The 21,384-nt window shown below is 48.5% G+C and overlaps 1 protein-coding gene across 5 annotated transcripts in view; it reads left to right on the forward strand.

The window, feature by feature from the left end:
* The first annotated feature begins 7,222 nt into the window (after positions 1-7,222).
* The window catches only part of MPP3 (MAGUK p55 scaffold protein 3), a 32,387-nt gene continuing 18,225 nt past the window's right edge, over positions 7,223-21,384 (forward strand). For 3 of the 5 annotated variants that reach the window (XM_017892793.1, XM_017892795.1, XM_017892794.1), the window contains exons 1-9: positions 8,589-8,669; positions 8,857-8,975; positions 9,213-9,290; positions 10,438-10,518; positions 10,757-10,894; positions 12,703-12,784; positions 14,744-14,829; positions 16,590-16,664; positions 19,606-19,802. In XM_017892793.1, coding sequence (XP_017748282.1) covers positions 8,645-8,669; positions 8,857-8,975; positions 9,213-9,290; positions 10,438-10,518; positions 10,757-10,894; positions 12,703-12,784; positions 14,744-14,829; positions 16,590-16,664; positions 19,606-19,802 — 881 coding nt within the window. In that variant the 5' untranslated portion in view covers positions 8,589-8,644. Of the gene's footprint in view, positions 7,469-7,749; positions 7,809-8,588; positions 8,670-8,856; positions 8,976-9,212; positions 9,302-10,437; positions 10,519-10,756; positions 10,895-12,702; positions 12,785-14,743; positions 14,830-16,589; positions 16,665-19,605; positions 19,803-21,384 lie in introns of those variants that run through there. The other 2 variants (XM_017892792.1, XM_017892796.1) reach the window with 2 other exon arrangements.

Raw genomic sequence — 21,384 nt, forward strand, 5'->3', positions numbered from 1 at the left:
TGATCTGCCTGCCTCTGCCTCCCAAAGTGCTGGGATTACAGACATGAATCACTGCACCCAGCCTTTTCTCTCTCTCTCTCTTTTTTTTTTTTTTCATAAAGAGTAGCTAGTTGTAATTGTTGCCATACTTTATTTTATTTTGAGACAGGGTCTTGCTCTGATGCCCAGGCTGGAGTGCAGTGGCATGATCACGGCTCACTGCAGCCTCTATCTCCTGGGCTCAACCGATCCTCCCACCTCAGCCTCCTGAGTAGCTGAGTCTACTTGCACATGCATCCATTTAAAAAAATTTTTTTTTATTTTTAGTAGAGACGAGGTCTTGCTATGTTGCCCAAGCTAGTCTTGAATTCCTGGGCTCAAGAGATCCTCCCGCCTCAGCCTCCCAAAGTGCTGTGATTACAGGTGTGAGCCACTTCCCTGAGCTGTCCCCACATTAAAAAAAAAAAGAAAAAAGTTCCTCTCCTTCCACTTAAATGTCACCTTTCTCAAATATTAAAAGACAATATACATGAGGACTATTTCTGTTCTTTCAGTTCTGTTCTATTTGTCTAGCTGTTGATTGCCTCTTTAGTACTAAACTTTATTAATTAATTTTTTTTTGAGACAGGGTCTTGCTGTGTCACCCAGGCTTAAGTACAGTGGCGTGATCATGGCTCACTGCAGCCTCAACCTCCTGGGTTCAAGCAATTCTACTTCAGCCTCCCGAGCATCTGGGACTACAGGTGAGCACCACTACACCCAGTTAATTTTTGCATTTTTTGTAGAGATGGAGTTTTGCCATGTTGCCCAGGCTGGTCTTGAACTCCTGGGCTCAAGTGATCTACCTGCTTCGCCTCCCAGAGTCCTGGGACTACAGACTCAGTACTAAACTTTAAAAATTGTTTTCATATTTTTACATCCCACCTCCCCTGGTCCCATAACTCTTTTTTTTTTCCCGGAACTTTCCTATTATTCACCAATGTTTATTTTTCCTGATGAATTGTGGTAGCATTTAATAAATTCCCTTTGAAAAATCGTTCTTATATTTTAATTGGAATTGCATTGGGTATAAAGATTATTTCAGAATGAATTAATATAATTGCACTATTGAACTGTTCTTTCCCTAGCCATTTGAGGTATATTTTGTCTTTTATGTCCTTCACTAGAATTTTCAAGTTTTTTCCCTCAAATATCAATAGGTCTTTCATTTTTCCTATTAAGTTTATAACTTGGAATTTAATATTACTCTTGATATTTTAGTTTGGATTTTTTCTTTCATTATACTTTATAATTATTTTTATTCATAGGAAAGTCATAATCTTTTTTTTTTTTTTTTTTTTTGACAGAGTCTTGCTCTGTCACCAGGGTGGAGTGCAGTGGTGCGATCTTGGCTCACTGCAACCTCTGACTCCCTGGTTCAAGCTATTCTCCTGCCTCAGCCTTCTGAGTAGCTGGGATTACAGGCATGTGCCACCAAGCCAGCTAATTTTTGTATTTTTAGTAGAGATGGAGTTTCACTATGTTGGCCAGGATGGTCTCGATCTCCTGACCTCTTGATCCGCCCACCTTGACCTCCCAAAGTGTTGGGATTACAGGCGTGAGCCACCGCACCCAGCCGGAAAGTCATAAATTTTTAATATCAATTGTATACTCTTCCATCTTAAATTTTTGTCATCATTTCTACTAGCTTTTCAGTCAATTTCTTTGGGTTTCAAGGTATACCTTTCTATCACCTTTTTCTAATATCTATGGTTTCTTTTTCTCATCTGCTGATATTGGCCGACATGCAGAGTGATATTAAATGATTCATATTGGTAGGCACTTTGAGGCTGGATTATTAGATTCATACACACGTAGGGATTCATAGGATTCATACACATAAGATATGTCCTCTTGATCAACTGATTGCTTATCATTATGAAATATTCCCCTTTATCCCTGGTAATATTCCTTGTTTTGAGGTCTACTTTGCCATATATATATTTTTCCTTTTTCTTTTCTTTTTTCTTTTTTGAGATGGAGTCTTGCTCTGTCGCCCAGGCTGGACTGCAACGGCGCAACCTTGGCTCACTGCAACCTCCGCCTCCCAGGTTCAAGCGATTCTCCTGCCTCAGCCTCCCAAGTAGCTGGGAGTACAGGCGCACGCCACCATGCCCGGCTAATTTTTGTATCTTTAGTAAAGGTGAGGTTTCACCACATTGGTCAGGCTTGTCTCGAACTCCTGACCTGGTGATCCACCTGCCTCGGCCTCCCAAAGTGCTGAAATTACAGGCATTAGCCACCGTGCCTGGCTCACTTTGCCTTATATTAATGTAGTCATTCCAGCTTATTAATTAGTGTTTCCATGGTAAATCTTTTTAAAATTCATATCTGTGTCTTTATTTTTCAAGTGAGTTTATTCTAGAAAGCACATTAAGTCTTGCTTTTTAATCTAGTCTGACAATCCTTGCCTTTTAATTGGAGGATTTAGACCATTTACTTTTTCTTTTGTTTTGTTTTTGTTTTTTAGAGATGAGGTCTCACTCCAATGCCCAGGCTGGAGCGCAGTGGCATGATCATGGCTTATTGCAGCCTCCATCTCAGGGCTCAAGCAATCCTCCCACCTCAGCCTTCTGAGTGGCTGGAACCACAGATGAGTGCCACCACACCTGGCTAGTTTTGTGTATTATTATTTTTTTCTAGAGATGAGGTCTCATGATGTTGCCCAGGCTGGAACTCCTGATCTCAGGTGATCCTCCCACTTTGGCCTCACCTACACGTGTAAGTCACTGCACCCGGCCTAGGCCATTTACTTTTAATAAGAACAACTTTATTATTATTATTATTATTATTATTATTATTATTATTTTGAGACAGAGTCTTGCTCCGTCACCCAGACTGGAGTGCAGTGGCATAATCTCTACTCACTGCAACCTCCACCTCCTGGGTTCAAGCAGTCTTTTGCCTCAGCCTCCCAAGTAGCTGTGGTGGCATGTGCCACCATGCCCAGCTAATTTTTGTATTTTTAGTACAGATGGGGTTTCACCATGTTGGCCAGGCTGGTCTCAAACTCCTGACCTCAAGTGATCCGCCTGCCTCGGCCTCCCAAAGTGTTGGGAGTACGGGCGTGAGTCATTGTGCCCTGCCTAACTTTTTATCCTATTAATAGATTGTCTTACATGGAGTGAGAGTAATAGCTTTCCAAATATTAAGAAATTTAATGTCTAAACATTAAATCATTTTTAGAATACACTCTCCTTCCTCATGGGGTGTTATTCTTTTTATGTTCTGGTGAATTTGTTAGCTAACACAGTTTTAGGATTTTGCACCAATATTTATAAATGTGACTCATTTGCAAGGTTTTTTTTTTGGCCTTTTTTGACAGGTTTTAGTATCAAGGCTATTATAAAAAGAATTTTGAAGATTTCCCTCTATTTCTACCTTCCAGAAGAATTAAAATAAGTGTTTCTTCCTTAAATGTTTGGTGAAGTTATCCTGCAGAACTAGCAGGACCTAGTGATTTTTGAGGGAGTAGTTGACAGCTCTACTCTAGTAACATTGATCTATTAATATTTTATCTTTCTTTTGAGGTAGTTTTGGTAATTTTTAAAAATAATAAAGTGGGTTTCTGACCTAATGAAGGCCTCTGACCTCAGTCATGGCACCAAGATCACAACACACCAGTAATCATACAGTATGTACTTCTTTTGTGTTTGCCTTCTTGCATTCAGTCTATCTATTATCTATCTATCTATCTATCTATCTATCTATCTATCTATCTATCTAATTTTTGAGATGGAGTCTTGTTCTGTCGCCCAGGCTGGAGTGCAGGGGTGTGATCTTGGCTCACTGCAACCTCTGCCTCCCGGGTTCAAGTGATTCTCATGTCTCAGCTTCCCGAGTAGCTGAAATTAAAGGTGCCCACCACCACATCTGGTTAATTTTTGTGTATTTTTTTTTTTTTTAAACTAGAAATGGGGTTTCACCATGTTGGCCAGGCCAGGCTGGTCTTGAACTTCTGACCTCAAGTGATCCGCCCGACTCGGCCTCCCAAAGTGCTGGGATTACAGGTGTGAGCCACTGTGCCTGGCCCAGTCATCTATTTTGACGTTCATCCATGTTGTTGCATGGTAGGGATACTCTTCGAGTTGTAGTTTGTTTCTTTTTATTGGTGAGTAAATATACCATTGTATGGATATATCACAAGTGAATGAATATTTATCCATTTACTTGCTGATGGACACTTGAATGGGATTAATGCCCTTATAAGAGAACTTGAAGGGAGCAACCTAACCCCTTTGGCCCCTTATGCCACATGAGGACACAGTGTTCATCCCTTTATGCCCGTCTTTCTCTTCCACCATGTGAGGATACTTATCCAATGCCATCATCAGAGAGGAACAGGCCCTCACCAGACACTGAACTGGCTGGCCCCTTGATCTTGGACTTTCCTGCCTCTGGAACTGTAAGCAATAAATTTGTATTACTTATAAATTACTGTGGTATTTTGTTATAGCTGCAAGAACTGACTATGACAGGTTTTAATTTGCATTTCCCTGATGACAAATGATGTTGGATGAGTGCTTTCTCATATGCTTATTGGTTATTTGTATATCTTCTTTTATGAAGTGCATATTCATATCTTTTGCCTATTTTTTTGATTGGGTTGTCTTTTTATTGAGTTACAGGAGTTCTTTATTGTAGATACAATTTCTTTGTCAGATATATTTCTTCCTAGTCTCCCAGTCTGTGGCTTGCTTCCCTTCCCTTGCCTCGCCTCCCCTCCCCTCCCCTCCTCTCCCCTCCCTTCCCTTCCCTTCTTTCTTTTGTTTTCTTTTCTTTTTGAGACAGGGTCTTACTCTGCTGCCCAGCCTGGAGTGCAGTGGCACAATCATGGCTCTCACTATAACCTCTACTTCCCAGGCTCAAGTGATCCTCCTGCGTCAGTCTCCTGAGCAGCTGGGACTACTGGCACAAGCCAACACGCCTTGTTAGTTTTCGCAATTTTAGTAGATACTGGCCGGGTTTTGCTGTGTTGCCCATGCTGGTCTGGAACTCCTGGGCTCAAGCCATTTACCTGCCTTGAACTCTTAAAGTGCTTGACGGGATTATAGGTGTGGGCCGCTGCACCTGGTCCCTGGTCCTTTTTTTTTAATTTTTTTTTTTTTTTTTTTTTTTTTTTTTGAGACGGAGTCTCACCCTGTCGCCCAGGCTGGAGTGCAGTGGTATGATCTTCACTCCCTGCAACATCTGCCACCATGCCCAGCTAATTTTTTGTATTTTTAGTAGAGAAGGAGTTTAACCATGTTAGCCAGAAAGGTCTCCATCTCCTGACCTCGTGATCTGCCCGCCTGGGCCTCCCAAAGTGCTGGGATTACAGGCGTGAGCCCCCGTGCCCTTTTTTTTTTTTTTTTTTTTTTTGAGATGGAGTCTCACTCTGCCACCCAGGCTGGAGTGCAGTGGCCTGATCTTGGCTCACTGCAACCTCCAGGGTTCAAGCAATTCTCCTGCCTCAGCCTCCTGAGTAGCTGGAACTACAGACGTGTGCCACCACACCTGGCTAATTTTTTGTATTTTTAGTAGAGATGGGGTTTCACTGTGTTAGCCAGGATGGTCTCAATTTCCTGACCTCAGGTGATCCACCCGCCTCAGCCTCCCAAAGTGCTGGGATTACAGACATGAGCCACTGCGCTGGGCCAATAGTGTTTTTTGATGAGCAGGAGTTTTAAATTTTGATGAGGTCCATTTATCAATTGTTTTCAGGGTCCATGCTCTTTTTTAAGAGATGGTGTCTCTTTGTCACCCAAGCTGAAGTGCAGTGGACCAATCATAGTTCACTGCAGCTTGAACTCCTGGGCTCAAGCAATTCTCCTGCCTCAGCCTCCTGAGTATATGGGATACAGGCTCATGCCACCATGCCTGGCTTTTTTGTATCCTTTCTAGGAAATCTTTGCATACCCCAAGATTTAAAAAAAAACCCTCCTGTTTTCTTCTAGTAGCTTTATCAATTTGCTTTATGTTTAGGCAAATGATCTCTCTTAAATTGTGTTTTGAATATGGTGTGAGGTAGGGATTGGGTCCCTTCAGGCACATAAATATCTACTTGTTCCAACACCACTTCCTGGTGTTCTTGTCCAAAATCATTTGACCCCATATCAGATGGTTCTCGTTCTCTTTCCAACACTAAGCATTGCAGCTAAAAATGTGTCTCATGCAGTCTCTCTCCACTCAAAAAGTGTGGTCTGCAGACCAGCAGCATCACATCACCGGGGAGCTTGTTAGAAATTCAGAATCTGGCACCACCCCAGCATTACACAACCCCCTAGTGAGTCTCAGGCAAGTTACATTTTGAGCGGCAATAGTGTGGATATTTTTTGAGGAATGAGGATAATTTCTGAGGAATGAGGGGAAACGTCATCATGACATTTGCTGCCTCTCACAGCCTCCCCATGCACTACAGCCTGTGGGGCCTGCCAACCCATTTTCCCTGGTTCCTGGGAAGGATTTACTTCCAGACTTAACCTCTGGGTCCACCTCTCCTAACATGTGCTGTGCTGTTCTTTGCTGCTGGGATTGAGGGAAGGGGGCCCACTCACTCACCCACTCCTCACTTTCTAATACCCACAACCACCTGTTCACTCGCCCAGCAGTTCCTATGCTCTCCCCTATACACATTCTTCCACCTGGAACCTCAGTGTCCTCAATTGCAGAACCAAAATAATAATGGTCTTGATATCAGGAGCTACTGTGAAAGGAAGTGATCTGAGAAGTACCTGGGCGTAGAGATAGCACAATGGAAGGCAGTTATCGTCATGGCCATTTCAGAGCTCTTTTTCCAGTAAAGCCCTTGGATGCTGGTCGCCTCTGCTATGTAGCCTCACCCCCCTGCAGCCGTGCAGAATGGAGTTTCCCTTCTCTCCAGCCTGACTTCTCCTCCCCTGCACCGCGCCCCCAGGGCAGCGTGCACTGATAAATCTTTCCCAGTGCGTTGCATTGTTACAGCGAGTTGCCCTCGCATCCGACCGGCCCCCCGCCCCAGCTCGGGAGATCTTCAAACCCAGGATCTCTGCCTTGGTCGTCTTTGAAGCCCCGGCCCCTGGCACAGCGCCTGGCACCTGGAGGGCGCTCAATAGTTTGTAAAATCGAATTCTCTGTTGAGCAGGTGTTCACCCCTCCACTCGCGGAGGGTGGGTTGTGCGGCCGGAAGGGAAGGCTGGCTGTGTGCCAGGGCGGGGGGGGACACAGGCAGGGGGCTCAGGGAGCGGGAGAGCGGGAGGGGTTACGACGCCGGCTAGCGGAGCCCGGCCCGGGGGGGCGGCGGTGCCAGACGCGGAGGGCGGCCTCCGCTCCTCCCCCGCCTCCTCCCCACGCCGCGCCTCCTCCGGCTCCGCCACCCTCGCCCTGCGCGGCAGCCGCAGGGAGGGGCCCAGGAAGGCGGAGCCAGCGGCGGCCCAGGCTCGGGGCACCCGCGCGACTCCCGTTCGCGGAGCACACATCCCGGCGCGACGAGGTAGGAGGCGGCGCGGGGAACGGACGAGGGAGCTGGGCGCCGCGGCGGGAGGGGCGGGAGACTGGGCCGAGACCCTCCTCTCGTGCTCCCCAGCAGCCTCGCGGCCCACCGAGCCCACCGCGGGGGTCTCAGCCCCGCCCCTCGGCCCCCGCCTCCCTCTTCCCGCGCCCGCCCTGCCGCGCGCCCCCAGCTCCCTGCCGCTCCACGTCCTCCGGGACCGCCCTCCGAGGTCCCCTGGGGTCGCCCTCCTGCGCCCAGCGCGCTCCTTGTTCGTCCCACAGGTTCCTTCGGAGAGCGAGCGGGAGTCGGTGCTCAGCCTCCTGGGGGGAGCAGCCCAAGGGTGAGTCCGGCGGGGCGGGGCGGGGCGGAGGCTGGAGGGCCCGGGGCCGTTCTTATGCCTCTTAGTGGCACCTGGGCTCGGCGCCGCGGGCTGGCTCCATGTTTGCGGAATGAATCAATCATGACTCTCCTTCTCTTCCTAAGGAGGACTTTTTGAGGTCCACGTGCTGCAGAGCACCTTGGGGGGCCTCCTGAGATAGGATTCCCCCCCGCATAGTGGAAGCCCGACTCCCATTTCTCCCCCTCCTCTCTGCACTCCAGTCTGGAGACTCCCTTTGGGTTGGGTCTTGGGGGGTCGGGGAGAGGGGGCTTGTAGACCCAGCCAGGTAGTTGTGGAAGGTGGATCCCAGCGGGGGCTTGAGCCAGGGCTCTTACAAGGTTATAGTGGAGGGGGCGCGCTGCGGAGGACAGCAGACACTGTCAGGCAGGGTCACTTGGCACCTCCAAGGCCAGCCTGGAAGAGCCCGCTTGAATGTGGATTTTGACCCACAACTTTCTGAACCCTTCCACGCCGCTGTTTCTTCATCAATAAAATGGGAACATTCGCAGTCTTTTCTCAGGACTTTGTGCAGACAAAAAATTTATCATAGAAATCACCCCACACAATGCTTGGCACATTGAGGACACTCAGCACATCTTAGCTTTATTTCCTTCCTCTCTGAAAAAAGTGAGCAGAGTTATTTGTTCCCATCTTCTCTGTCCACAGCTTGGTCTCAGAGAACACAGTAGATGTGTAGTCAGTTTGTTGAATAAATATGCTTGATGGAGCTTCAATACCCACCCCCACCCCCTTCTCCCAGAATCTGCAGGGAGAGGTCAGGACGTGACAAGACCAGCATGCCAGTGCTATCGGAGGACTCTGGTAAGTACCTCCCCCGGACTGAAGACAAGAGCCTGCCTGGCAGCCTCCAGGCCCTGGCAGTGGGAGCCTGGGGAGAGAATGTCCTTAGGGCAGGACGGAAGTGCTGTTTGAGACCCCACTTGGGCTCCTTGGGGGCAGGGAGCACCTACTGCGTTTGCTATCCTTTGTTTTGCTCACCTCTCCCCAGGTTTGCATGAAACCCTGGCCCTGCTGACCTCCCAGCTCAGACCTGACTCCAACCACAAGGAGGAGATGGGCTTCCTGAGGGATGTTTTCAGTGAAAAAAGCCTCAGTTACTTAATGAAGGTGGAGTCCCACGTCATCCTGCCTGGAAGGGTGTCTAGAGGTCTTTCTAGCTGTCTGTGGCCATCTGAGGTCATCCTAGTCATCTCCCTGCCCCAGGAAGGCCTTCACTTGCCCACTGCACAGGACTTTCTCTTACGGTGCCCCATCAGTGGCCCAGTCTGCTGCCCCAGTTGTCCCCACAGCCATGGGTGGGATGTGTGGTGTCCAGGGTGCATCTGAAATACTCTGTCTTTGCAGATTCATGAGAAGCTTCGCTATTATGAAAGGCAAAGTCCAACCCCAGTTCTGCACAGCGCTGTGGCCCTTGCTGAGGACGTAAGCCCCAGGTTTCTCCTTCGAGTGTCTGCCCCACTCCCTACCCTGTAGAGTTCCTTCATCTTGCCTCGTTTGCTTAGTCTGGGGACACCAGGAATCAGGAGCGCAAAGGTGAAGAGGTGTTTTCTTCCCTTGTCCTCCTCTTTCTCTTCCTCTGTCTGGGTTCCCCGAAAGGCAGGGAGAAACCGGTGAGCCTTGGACTGGGTTGGGAGACACTGACATGGGGCTGCCCACTATCTGTGTGTTCTTAAGCAAGTCTGTTTCCTCTGCTGTAAATGAGAGCATTGGATTGGCTGAGCAGTTCCCAAACTGCTCTGAAGACCGGTGATTTGAATAGGTCAATTAGACATTGTATCTGTGCTTTCCTGAAGTCAAGGGACCTAGAGTGTGTCCCTGCATACTGGCTCAGGCTTCTCATTTTTTAAAGGAATGCTTCTTAATTTCTTGTGGACCTAGTCGTCTGTGTTGCATGGTTGGGGAAAAGCCATTATGGTTGATTACTAAGATCAACTCCTGAATACACTCTCCTAACCCCAGGAGATGGCCTGGGGAGGGATGAGTGCAGCCTGTGGGTGCAGAGCCCTGGGCCCTTCTCCACTGTGGAATGTGATTAGGGGCACATTAGGTTGCCGGGTTCCCAGGCTCAGCGCTGCCTGTCCCACTGGCTCTGTGATGTTAAGTAGGCCACTCAACCTCTCTGAGCTCCCATTTCCTCATTCATAAAATAGCATCTGAGAGCCAGGTAAGCCCAGGTTCAAATCCTAGCTGTGCTGTATATGAGCTCTGTGACTTCAGGGAAGATGTTTAATCTCTTTGAGTCTCAGGATTCTCATCTGTAAAATGGCAAAGTAACAAGACCCTCTGCATCGAGTTGGTTGCAGGGTTCAGCGAGAAGATCCACATAAAGCAGAAAGCACATAGGGCTTAAAATGGTGGCTCCTTGGAGGATGGCCCCGTCGAGCTGCTCCTGACCCCTGGTGTGATGTTCCCGGGATCATCGTCCTGGGGTGGCTGAGGGTCTGCCCCTCAGCCCCTGGGGGCTGCAGCTGGGTGGGCCCTTGGGTCTGTGGCCCAAAGAGGAAGGACCCAGCGGATGTGGGGCAGGGGCACCTCTAGCCATCGGTGGCGCCTGTCTCATTCTCTGCAGGTGATGGAGGAGTTGCAGGCCGCCTCCGTGCACAGTGATGAGAGGGAGCTGCTCCAGCTGCTTTCCACCCCGCACCTGAGGGTAGTCGTGCAGAGCCCCTGCCCACCCATGCCTCTGTGTCTCCTGGGATGGGGGTGGAGGGAGCTCTCCTCGTGAGGCTGAGGAGTGGAGACTTCTGAGGGAGCGATCCTCAGCACTAGTGTCTGGGCAGTTGTCTCTCTGGCATGGCATCTGCAACGCTCCAGACCACCACCCAGCCACGGCCTGCTGACCCTGTGAGCGGCGGGCCAGCCCTCCTTTTCTCTTGCTTCCCCGGCAGGCTGTGCTCATGGTACATGACACGGTTGCCCAGAAGAATTTTGACCCCGTTCTCCCGCCTCTGCCTGACAATATCGATGAGGATTTTGATGAGGAATCTGTGAAGATCGTCCGCTTGGTGAAGAACAAGGAACCCTTGGTAGGTGCTGCTGCCTGCTTCTCTCTAACCCACTCTTCCCCTGCCTCTCACCCCCACCCAGAACACCGGGACAAGACCCTCCCCAAAGTCTTCAGAGTGAGTGACAGCAGCTTTGCCGGGGCTGCTGCTTGTCCCTGTGGCGCCTCTGTGTGCAGGGCACACAGAGTTGGCCAACTGTGGCCAACCCCCTTTGTGCAGTAAATAACCTGCACAATTGTATAGGGTGACCCTGATCATCCTTTAAGCCAGAAATGGACAAACTATAGCCCAAGGGCCAGACCCCGCCCACAGCTATTTTTTAAAATAAAGCTTTTTTGGAGCACAACCAGGCCCATTCACTTACAGATAGGCTGTGACTGCCTTTATAGTGCGATGGCAGAGTTGAGTCATTGTGACAGAGACTGTGTAGCTGGCCTCAAATATTTACGTGTGGCCTCTTACAGAAAACGTGTGACAATGCCTGCTCTGAATATTGAGGAAGCACGGGGCGTTCCTCTCCCCAGTAGACAGATTGCTATCACTTTGGTCCTGGTTCAGCATTGATTTACTGAGCAAAGGGACAGTGTTGTTTATGAGATGCACAGAAGTGGTGGAAGCCCAGAGAATTGAGATTGGCTCCAGAAGATCCCACAGCTGGCATTCTCTATTTCCAGCTTTCCCCAAATGACCTCGGATGAGCCTCTTCTGCAAGCAGATGAGGATCTCTCCTCTCCCTCTGTTTCCTCACCTGTAAAATGGAGCAGCCATCCATTGATTTAGCAAACACATTGTGAGCCCTCCTATCCAGGCTGTGTATTGGGTGCTGGCAGTTCAGAGCTGAATAAATGATGGATAGCGATGCTGGAAAGTTCTCAGGTCTCGGGGGGCTAGAAGTCCTGGGGTTCTTAGTTGATGGCCTCTCTTTCTAGCAATAATTATTTTATGTACTTCAAATAGATGGCACAGATGATGTTAACAATAAGTGTGCAAATGTGTTTGCAGTTACAGCCACTAATAAGTGGTTAACATATGTTGAGTGCTTACTGTGTACTAAGTGCCTTGCGTGGAATCCTTGCAACAACACTGTGAGTTAAATGCTATCCCACATCTCACAGGAAACGGGCTTGAAGAGGATAAGAGATTTCCTTGCTAAGGCCACATGCTTTTTGTAAATGGCAGAACTGTGTTCACACCCAGGGCTGTCCAGCCCTAGAGCTTAGCTCTTAAGCTTTCTGCTATCCTGCTGCAGTCCAGCCTCTGTGGTGCAGGAAATCGAGGGCTCGTTAGTGCCTTTCTCATCCTAAGTGTCATCTCTGCTGTGCTTCATGGGCCAAGTCCTGGTCCCGAAGCTCTGGCTGGGGTGCATAATTGGTTTCCCTCAGCAGCAGCAGAAGGCCCGGTAACCCTGTGATTGGGTAGAGGCAGGGTGAGAATTAGCTGGCACGTATCATCCTCATTATTAAATGTCTTTACAAGTGGTAGGAACTGTGATATGACAGAGATGTGATGAAGAACGTACTGGATTTGGCATCACAAAAAGCTTTCCCCTTTACCAGCTGGGTGACCTTGAGGATATTTAACTTCTCTAAGCCCCAGTCCCTCATCTAAAATGTTGCAGCGTTATTGTGCCTTGTAAACTGTAAAGTGCGGGGCTGTACTAATGGGGGATGTTGGTTTTGTTTTGTCTTCAGCACTGAGAAGGTCCCCACTGATCTGCCCTCAGGACTGTCAGAGGGAGGGACTGGGGAGGCTGTGTTGGGTCCAGAGAGTAGGGGTCTGAGATTTGAAGCTGCTGCTTAACGAACCTGTCTCTTCTGTCTCGGGTTCAGGGTGCCACTATCCGGCGGGACGAGCACTCAGGGGCTGTTGTGGTGGCCAGGATCATGCGAGGAGGCGCAGCAGACAGGAGCGGTGAGTGGCGGCGTGCAAAGCTGGCCCACCCCCGATCATGGCCATTGTTCCAGAGCCCTCCACCTTTGCTCATAGGTCCCCTTACTTCTCTCCTATCAGACCACCTGTTTGGGATGTGCTTTGCTTTCTGGGGTTGTGGCTGGAATTCTCATCTCCTTCCCAAGTCAGTAGAAATTTTAATAGAAAATATAGGCCATCTGGGCGTGGTGGCTTACACCTGTAATCCCAGCACTTTAGGAGGCTAAGGTGTGTGGATCACTTGAGGTCAGGAGTTAGAGACCAGCCTAGCCAACATGGCGAAACCCCATCTCTACTAAACACACAAACCTGGGAGGTGGAGGTTGCAGTGAGCTGAGATCATGCCACTGCACTCCAGCCTGGGCAACAGAGTGAGACTCTGTCTCAAAACAAACAAACAAAAAAACCGGGCGCTGTGGCTCACACCTATAATCCCAGCATTTTGGGAGGCCAAGGTGGGCAGATCACCTGAGGTTGGGAGTTCGAGACCAGCCTGACCAACATGGAGAAACCCCCGTCTCTACTAAAAATACAAAATTAGCCAGGATTGGTGGCGCATGCCTGTAATCACAGCTACTTGGGAAGGCTGAGGCAGGAGAATCACTTGAACCTGGGAGGTGGAAGTTGTGGTGAGCTGAGATCACACCATTGCACTCCAGCCTGGGCAACAAGAGCAAAACTCCGTCTCAAAAAAAAAGAGAAAAAGAAAATATAGGCCATGTGTGGTGGCCCACACCTATAGTCCTAGCTGTTTGGGAGGCCCAGGTGGGAAGATTGAGCCCAGGAGTTTCAGGTTGCAGTGGGCTGTGATTACACCACTACACTCTAGCATGGGTGACGCAGTGAGATTGTCTCTAAAAAAAAAAAAAGAAAAAATTATATATACATATATATGTATATATTTTATATATATTCTTATATACGTGTATATATATATATAATATAGTCATGGAGTACTTTGGGGTGATTGAGAAAAAGCTCATGCGTTGGTTTAGTCCAGGGACTGTGACAGTTAAGAATATAGCATGGGCTTAGGGGATTACTAACTGTGGGACAGGGATGACACCCTTCCCCACCACCCCAGGTCTTGTCAAGCCGCTATTACTAAGAGAGTGTTTGTGCCCCAGATTCATTTGGGTAGAACGGTTGAGAATCACTGGTGTGTGGAAGAGCTACTAAGCTGGGAGACAAACCTCCTGATATAGGGGGATGTTACCCCCAAAGTCTGGGAGGTCACCGTTGCAGAGAATCCTAGACCAGCACTTTGCAAATATTAACAAGTGCACGAATTCCCTGGGCATCTTGTTAAAATGCAGACTGATTCAGCAGGTCTGAGCTAGGCTGAAGATTCTGCACTTTTAACCTGCCTCCAGGTGATGCTGATGCAGCCAGGCCAGCGTCCACTTTGAGTAGCAAATAGGGCCCTAATATGCCGAGACATTTGTCATTCAGGCAGAGGCTCATGTTGTGTTTACAGTCTTAATGATGTCTTCACTGGTGCTTTTGTCTTTCCTTGTTAAGACTTAAGAACGCCATTGTAGGAGTATATCTGTAAACCTAGGAAGGTGAAGAGTTAATGATAATTTTAAAGAAGCAGAGGTTATAGCAAAAAGAACACAGGCTTTCTATATCAGAATAACTGTTTGAATACTGGCTTCGTTATTTCTTAGCAATGTGGCCTTATGCAAGCTGCTTAATCTTCCTGGGTCTCAGGTGCCAACTTGTAAAATGGAGATTTTACTGGGTAATTTGAGCCCTCCGTGCCGAGTGAGGTGCCCAGCACTCAGGGGCTTAGTTTGCCCGAGTCCCACCCATCAACTTTAAACCTCGAGTTGGCCCTGCAGTGGGCTCCTCAGGCAGGCCCCTGTGGTGCTTGGAGCTCTGAGTGATTGGTGCTCAGGCTCTCCTCCTGTGCTGATGGTCAGTCCCTGTGTCTCCTAGGCCTGGTCCACGTTGGAGACGAGCTCCGAGAAGTGAACGGGATCGCAGTCCTGCACAAGCGGCCCGACGAGATCAGCCAGATTCTGGTCCGTGCTACATGCCTGCTAGGGATGTGCTGGGTCTTCAGACACCCAGAGCGGGGTGCTTTCCGGAGCCAAGGCAGATTCTGGCTTAGCCTTGCTGTTGTCCTGAGGAGGTGGCAGGCAAAGTGGCCTTATGGTGTGCCCCTAACGGTGTGCTTGGGGTATGGGGTGGCGGCAGGAGGAGGGGAACTTCCCTTCCATCTGCCTCTCTTAGACCCTCTTCTCAGCACAGCCTTCCTTCCTTCCCCTGGCTCCCTTTCACAAGGTCCCTCCTGGGTCCTGGGTCCTGGGTCCTGGGTATGAATCCTGGCTCTGCCTCCTTCCAGCTGTGCAACCTTGGACAAGCCATCAGATCATCTGAGTTTCCATTTCCTTTCCTTTAACGTTGGGATAGGGATTCTTTCTCAACCAATGTGTGGTTATCATTGGGATGCCAACATCTGGAAAAGGGTAAAGCCCTTCAGAAGTATAAGGGGATTTCAAGGTATTCAATGCTTGGCTGAAAACCTCCATGGTCCATTCTGGGGAGTTGAAGTCAAAACTGAAATTGTGAAAAGCCCCAATCATAGCTTGGTCCCCTTTATCCTCAGAATTCCTCCCCCAACCTGATACTCTTTGCTAACTTCTGATAGTTTTGGGGGCAGAAACAGGATAAGATAGGAAGAGAGGAGGCCCACTGTTTAAAGCCCTCTCTGGGCTGGGCCCAGTGTTCACGCCTGTAATCCCAGCACTTTGGGAGGCTGAGGCAGGTGGATCACCTGAGGTCAGGAGTTCGAGACCAGCCTGGGCAACAAGGTGAAGCCCCGTCTCTACTAAAAATACAAAAAATTAGCTGGGCATGGTTGTGGGCCCTTGTAATCCCAGGTGCTTGGGAGGCTGAGGCAGGAGAATCGCTTGAACCTGGGAGGCGGAGGTTGCAGGCAGTCGAGATCATGCCACTGCACTCCAGTCTGGGCAATGAGAGCAAAACTCTATCTCAAAAAACAAAACAAAAACCCAACAAAATAAAGCCCCCTCTGTAGAGGATGCAGATTGCAGGCAGGCCCTTCGGTCCTTTTGCCCAAGCTTGCTTTTTTGTGGCTTTGGGTGCCAACTTCCTTGTGCTCCAGAGCAAGGGTATGGGCTGTCTGGGTAGTGGAGAGGCCAGGAGGTGGTCTGTTGGGGGCCCTGCTGTCCTGGTCTGACAGCATTCTTCCTTGTTGGGCCCCTGGCATTGGGCAGCAGGGTCTCTGTAGATGAGGGTGAAGGGAGCTCCTGGAAAGCTGGGCATGACCTGAGATTGGGGAGATGGAAGCAAAGAGGGAAGTATTAATCAGAGGCCAGCCCCAAATCAGTCAGGAAAGAGGCAAAGGAAGCTGAAATGGGTTGTTCAAATGACCCAAGAGGAAAGCAAGGAAGGGAGCCCTCTGGGACCCTAGCGGTCAGCAGGGATAGAGGATTGGAATTCAACACGTAGTCCTTGGGTTCTCATGGAAAGTCTTCTGTCCCTTTGTCTTTTGAAAATACAGTTACCAACCCTCCACTGCTAAATTTGAACTGGCTTTAAAATAATAAAAATACAAAAAAATACAAAAAGGTACAGTTACTTGGTTACTGAGTTTTGCTTTAGTTCATTCAACCAGGGCACCATCCTAGAAGGGTGGGCCTTGGGAGGCTGCAAGTCTGACTTTCTGAACATCAGTTTTTAGGCCTGAGAAGTAGGAGTTGAGCTCTTGGAGGGTTAGACCTGGTAGGCGAGAAGCTTCTGTTCTCTCTCGTTTCAGGCCCAGTCCCAGGGATCCATCACCCTAAAAATCATCCCAGCCACCCAGGAGGAAGATCGCTTAAAGGAGAGCAAGGTATGGGGAGGTGGGCCTCGCGGTGCCCTCTCTCAGCTTGAGAGATGCAGCTCGCTGGCTGGGGGCTGGATCCAGTCCAGCCTCTTGAAACAGTCATTCGGGAACAGATCATATATCTGGTCCTAGTAATCTGTGCCCATTGAAGGACTTTAATTCCGTCACAAAGTGATTCATTTGTTTGTACCCTGCCTCTTTCTAAACGGGATTTGACGTGGCTTACTAATAATAAAAGACGAGGTTATTTTAATTGAAATAGAAACTCAGGGCCATGAAGAGGAGGAGAAGGTACCAAGTGTGCTGAATTCTGAACCAATTAAGTAACTGCCATTTGTTTAATGGTTGCTAAGCCTGCCTTATTTGGTCACCTCCTCTGTGCCAGGCACTCTGCCAGATGCTGGAGACAGGGACTCTTGGTAGCTTCAAGGGTTCCTGGTGCAAAAGGGCATCAAATCTTTCCTTGCTATGTAATAAGTGCTTTGTCAAGATTCTGTACAAAGAGTTACAGTCACCTTTGAGGGTGTCAGAGTGGGGGTGTTGGAACTGAGACCTGAAGACGGTAAAGAAGAGTAGGACCTTGGCAGGGTCTGCCCATACAGAGGCTCCCTGGCATTCTGGAAAGGAGCACGTTAAGGGCAATGTGGTGGGGCTTTGCAGGGAGGATGGTGGTGGGTTTTGCTGGGGAGGTGGGTTAAGCTTATGTTCTGAATGGCCTCAATGCCTTGTTAAGGGTTTTGGCATAATCCTTGCTCAGTTTGGGGCCTCTTAGAAGCTGCCCCTGAGACAAGGATTTTAATGCAAATGGTTTATTTGGGGAGTGACCCCAGGAAACACCAGTACAGGACTGGGAAAGGGAAGACAGCTGATCTGACTAAGGGTGTGTTATCAAGCAGGTTACCACTATGGGCAGCTGGAGCTTAGTCCTGCTGGGAACTTGGGGAACTACTTCCTCCCCTGTGGAACACATGCCTCTATCATCCCACCCAGGGGCCCTGGGAGCTGGGCGATCTATACACCAACTCCTGCCAGGCTGCACCTGGGGGATTAATTCCTAGCAACTTCTGCCTGCTGGATTAGAGAAGAGCAGGCTCCAGTGGCCAGAGAAAGTAAGTCCTTAGGCAAAGAGATGCAGGTGCTGGCAGCTGGAAGTCAGCCCAGGCTGCACTGAGTGGTCCAGCCCTGGGGCATATGGGAAGGCATCCCACAGCCCAAGAGATAGTCCCATAGGTTCTAATAAGCTCTTAAAGGTGTTTTTGTTTTTTTTTGGTGTGTGTGTGTGTGTGTGTGTGTGTGTGTGTGTGTGTTTTTTAAGGATGGGAGTGGTACAGTTATATTTGTGTTTTAGAAAGCTCCCTGAGGCAGCCAGGTGGAGAGGGTGGAGTGGGTAGAGGTAGAGGTTGGAGGCAGGGAGGCCTGGTAGAAGGCTCTTGTAAAAGCCCAGGTGAGACGTTATTAAGACCTGAACTGTGAGATGGTGGTTGATGAGATAGGAGGGCATCACTTTGATTTCACGGTACATTTGGATCTGAGTTTCCTGGCAGCCAAGGCAAAAAGGATAGCATAATGAATTACATACTGTTGAGCAGAGAATGGAAGGAAGCATGCCAGTTTTCAAGATTGATTCCCATACCTGCCTGTCAGTACTTAATGCATGAAAGAAGAGACGTTACAGCATCTGGCACAGAGGGTATGTCAGTCGATACTTCGAAGAATGTGGATTTGTAATGGACTGTGTCTTCAATGACAGTTTTTTGCAGCAAGTGAAGAAATAATCTTTATATAGCTGTTTCTTATTTGTGCTCTTTGGTTAAATCCCAGGGCATAATATTTCCTGTTACCTGATGGAAAGTGATTCTTTTTAGGGCAAGCGAATGTGGTCCCCATATGCAACTTTGAGGGTTCTGACTTGAGGAACCCTCTTTGAGGAAGAGAATTTGGTTTTCCTAAAGGACAAAATGAGTAGCCTGTCCCCCAGCCCATCCTTCTTGAGTATTTCTTCTTGATCCAGATGCTTGCTTTGGGCTGGCCACTTAAGATTACACTCTTCTGAGTGCTTAGGACCCTGGTAACATCTGTGGCTGGTTAAGGGTATCTGTCCCCACAACGTATGCCAGAAAGTTCTTACTGTTGTCCAATGGAATCTTTTCTGGTTGGCATATAAAGGAATATAGTTTGTATCTGAGGAAGACCCCTGATTGCTTTTTTTTTTTTTTCTGTTTGCCACTGAAGTGATTGGGCCCTAATGGTCTGAAAATAGAAATAAATAAAATTAACCCATGCCACCAAATTATAGAAGAGAACAAGGAAGTGTGAAAAATGCTGTGTACTCACACCATCCTCTCCAGAGAGGGTGACTCTAGAGTAGAGGGGGGAGTTGGGGCTTGGCCGAGTCTATGGCCGATGAGGCAGGATTGAGCTGTAAGAGTTGTGGGTGTCAATTACCCACTGAAAAGTGATGGTGAGGAGTCAGTAACAGTAGTTTTGTTGATATTTGTGTTCTTACCCAAACATCTAGATTACTTCTATAACAGATGGCTGCTGCCTTCCGTCAGCTCAGTTGGTGTGTCAAAAATAACACTTGAGTTAGAAATTGTGCTTGCCTTTACTTTTTGTTCCCAGGATTAGTTGTTGCTGTGTGTATGCTAAGAGGCTGTTATGAGGACAGCTGGTCAAGTAAATAAGGAAATATTTAGGTGAGAAAGAGATATTCAGTCATGGGGCCTATTAATTTTCTGATTCTTGATGGAATTCCTGACTATAGTATCCCAAATGGTTGAAGAACAGTTAAGAATGTATGTGCAGTGTTTCCAAGTGGCTTTCTATTCGAAAGGCCGCTTGGCCCTCCTAAGTGTGGGTGGTCGTTGTCATGTGGCCTTTGATGTGGCAATGACCTGTCTGTGCTCACGTGGGGAAGGGCCGCCTCATCAGAGCCCTCCTTGTGCAGGTGTTCATGCGCGCCCTCTTCCACTACAACCCTCGCGAGGACCGGGCCATCCCTTGTCAGGAGGCGGGCCTGCCCTTCCAGCGCAGGCAGGTCCTGGAAGTGGTGAGCCAGGACGACCCCACGTGGTGGCAGGCCAAGCGAGTCGGGGACACCAACCTTCGAGCCGGCCTCATCCCCTCCAAGCGGTTCCAGGAGAGGTGGGTTTGGGGTGTGTTGTGAAGGGCTGGTTCCAGAGTGGCAGAGGTGCTGGTACATGACAGGCCCCCAAGTCTCTGTGTCCTCACAGCCAGAGGGGCCTGCTGAGCGTTGTTTCCCCAAGGTAAGTACCAGCTGCACTTGTGTTTGGTCTTTTCCCGTAACTAGTGGTGATGGCTATTTGAGATTTAAAGGAATCTAGTGTGTGTGTGTGTGTGTGTGTGTGTGTGTGTGTGTGTATATACACACACACAAAATACATGTATATACACAAATATATTACATACACATATATGTGTATATAATACACATATATACACATGTATATATATATATATGTATATATATATACACACACACACATTTCACACACATTTTTTTTTTTGAGACAGAGTCTCACTCTGTCACTCAGGCTGGAGTGCAGTGGTGAATCTTAGCTCACTGCAACCTCCACCTGCCGGGTTCAAGCGATTCTCCTGCCTCAGTCTCCTGAGTAGCTGAGATTACAGGCGTGCTCCACTATGCCTGGCTAATTTTGTATTTTTAATAGAGACAGGGTTTCGCCATGTTGGCCAGGCTGGTCTCAAACTCCTGGCCTCAAGTGATCCACCTGCCTTAACCTGCCAAAGTGCTGGAATTACAGGCATGAACCACTGGGCCCAGCCTAAGTTAATGTATATTTTATAATGCATGCTTAGAGAATGCTGAAAAATAAAATATAAAAATACAGAAGAGAGGCTGGGCATGGTGGTGGCTCACAACTGTAATCTCAGCACTTTGGGAAGCCGAGGCAGAAGGTTCCCTTGGGCCCAGCAGTTCGAGACCAGTCTAGGCAACATGGTAAGACCTTATCTCTACAAAAAATAAAAACTTAACTGGGCATGGTGGCACACACCTGTAGTCCCAGCTCCTTGGGAGGCTGGGGTAGGAGGATCGCTTGAGCCCAAGAAGGTCAAGTCTGCAGTGAGCTGTTACCACACCACTGCACTGCAGCCTGAGTAACAGGGTGAGACCCTGACTCAAAAAAAAAAAAAAAAAAAATACAGAAGAGGAGGACTATGAAAGAAAATTCCCCACGCCTCACCCCTATCTAAACAGCAGTTTATTTCCTTACTGTGCTTTTTATGTGAGTGTTGCATACAGAATTTGGGGTCTTGCCTTTTTTTTTTTCCTTTTTAACATTTTTGGCATGAGTATTTTCCATATTATAGCATCGTTTTTGTGGTGTGATTTTAGTGGCTATATACTAACTCATCAGGAACTGTGCCATTCATTCCTAGGCGGCAGGTACTTAGGATGAATTGAGCTGGCCTTGTGCTGAGCATCTTGCAGGCTGCTGTGAACCTGGGGTTTCTGCCCTGGAGGAGCTTATAGTTCAGTGGAAAAGTCAGACACTCCTCAAACAAACAGTTTATATAAACGTAATGGGTGCAAGGGAGGAGGACGTGGTGCTCTGTGAGTTCATATTAGGAGGCTGCGTCCTCATCCAGGAATGCAGGGAAGGCTTCTCGGAGGAACTAGCTAAGTGATTTCACTGCTTTCCTATGGCTGCACTTTTATTAGGTTGTTCCCAATTCTTCACTG

The sequence above is a fragment of the Rhinopithecus bieti genome, unplaced genomic scaffold (genome assembly GCF_001698545.2).
Source record: "Rhinopithecus bieti isolate Rb0 unplaced genomic scaffold, ASM169854v2 scaffold_23529, whole genome shotgun sequence".
Taxonomy (NCBI): domain Eukaryota; kingdom Metazoa; phylum Chordata; class Mammalia; order Primates; family Cercopithecidae; genus Rhinopithecus; species Rhinopithecus bieti.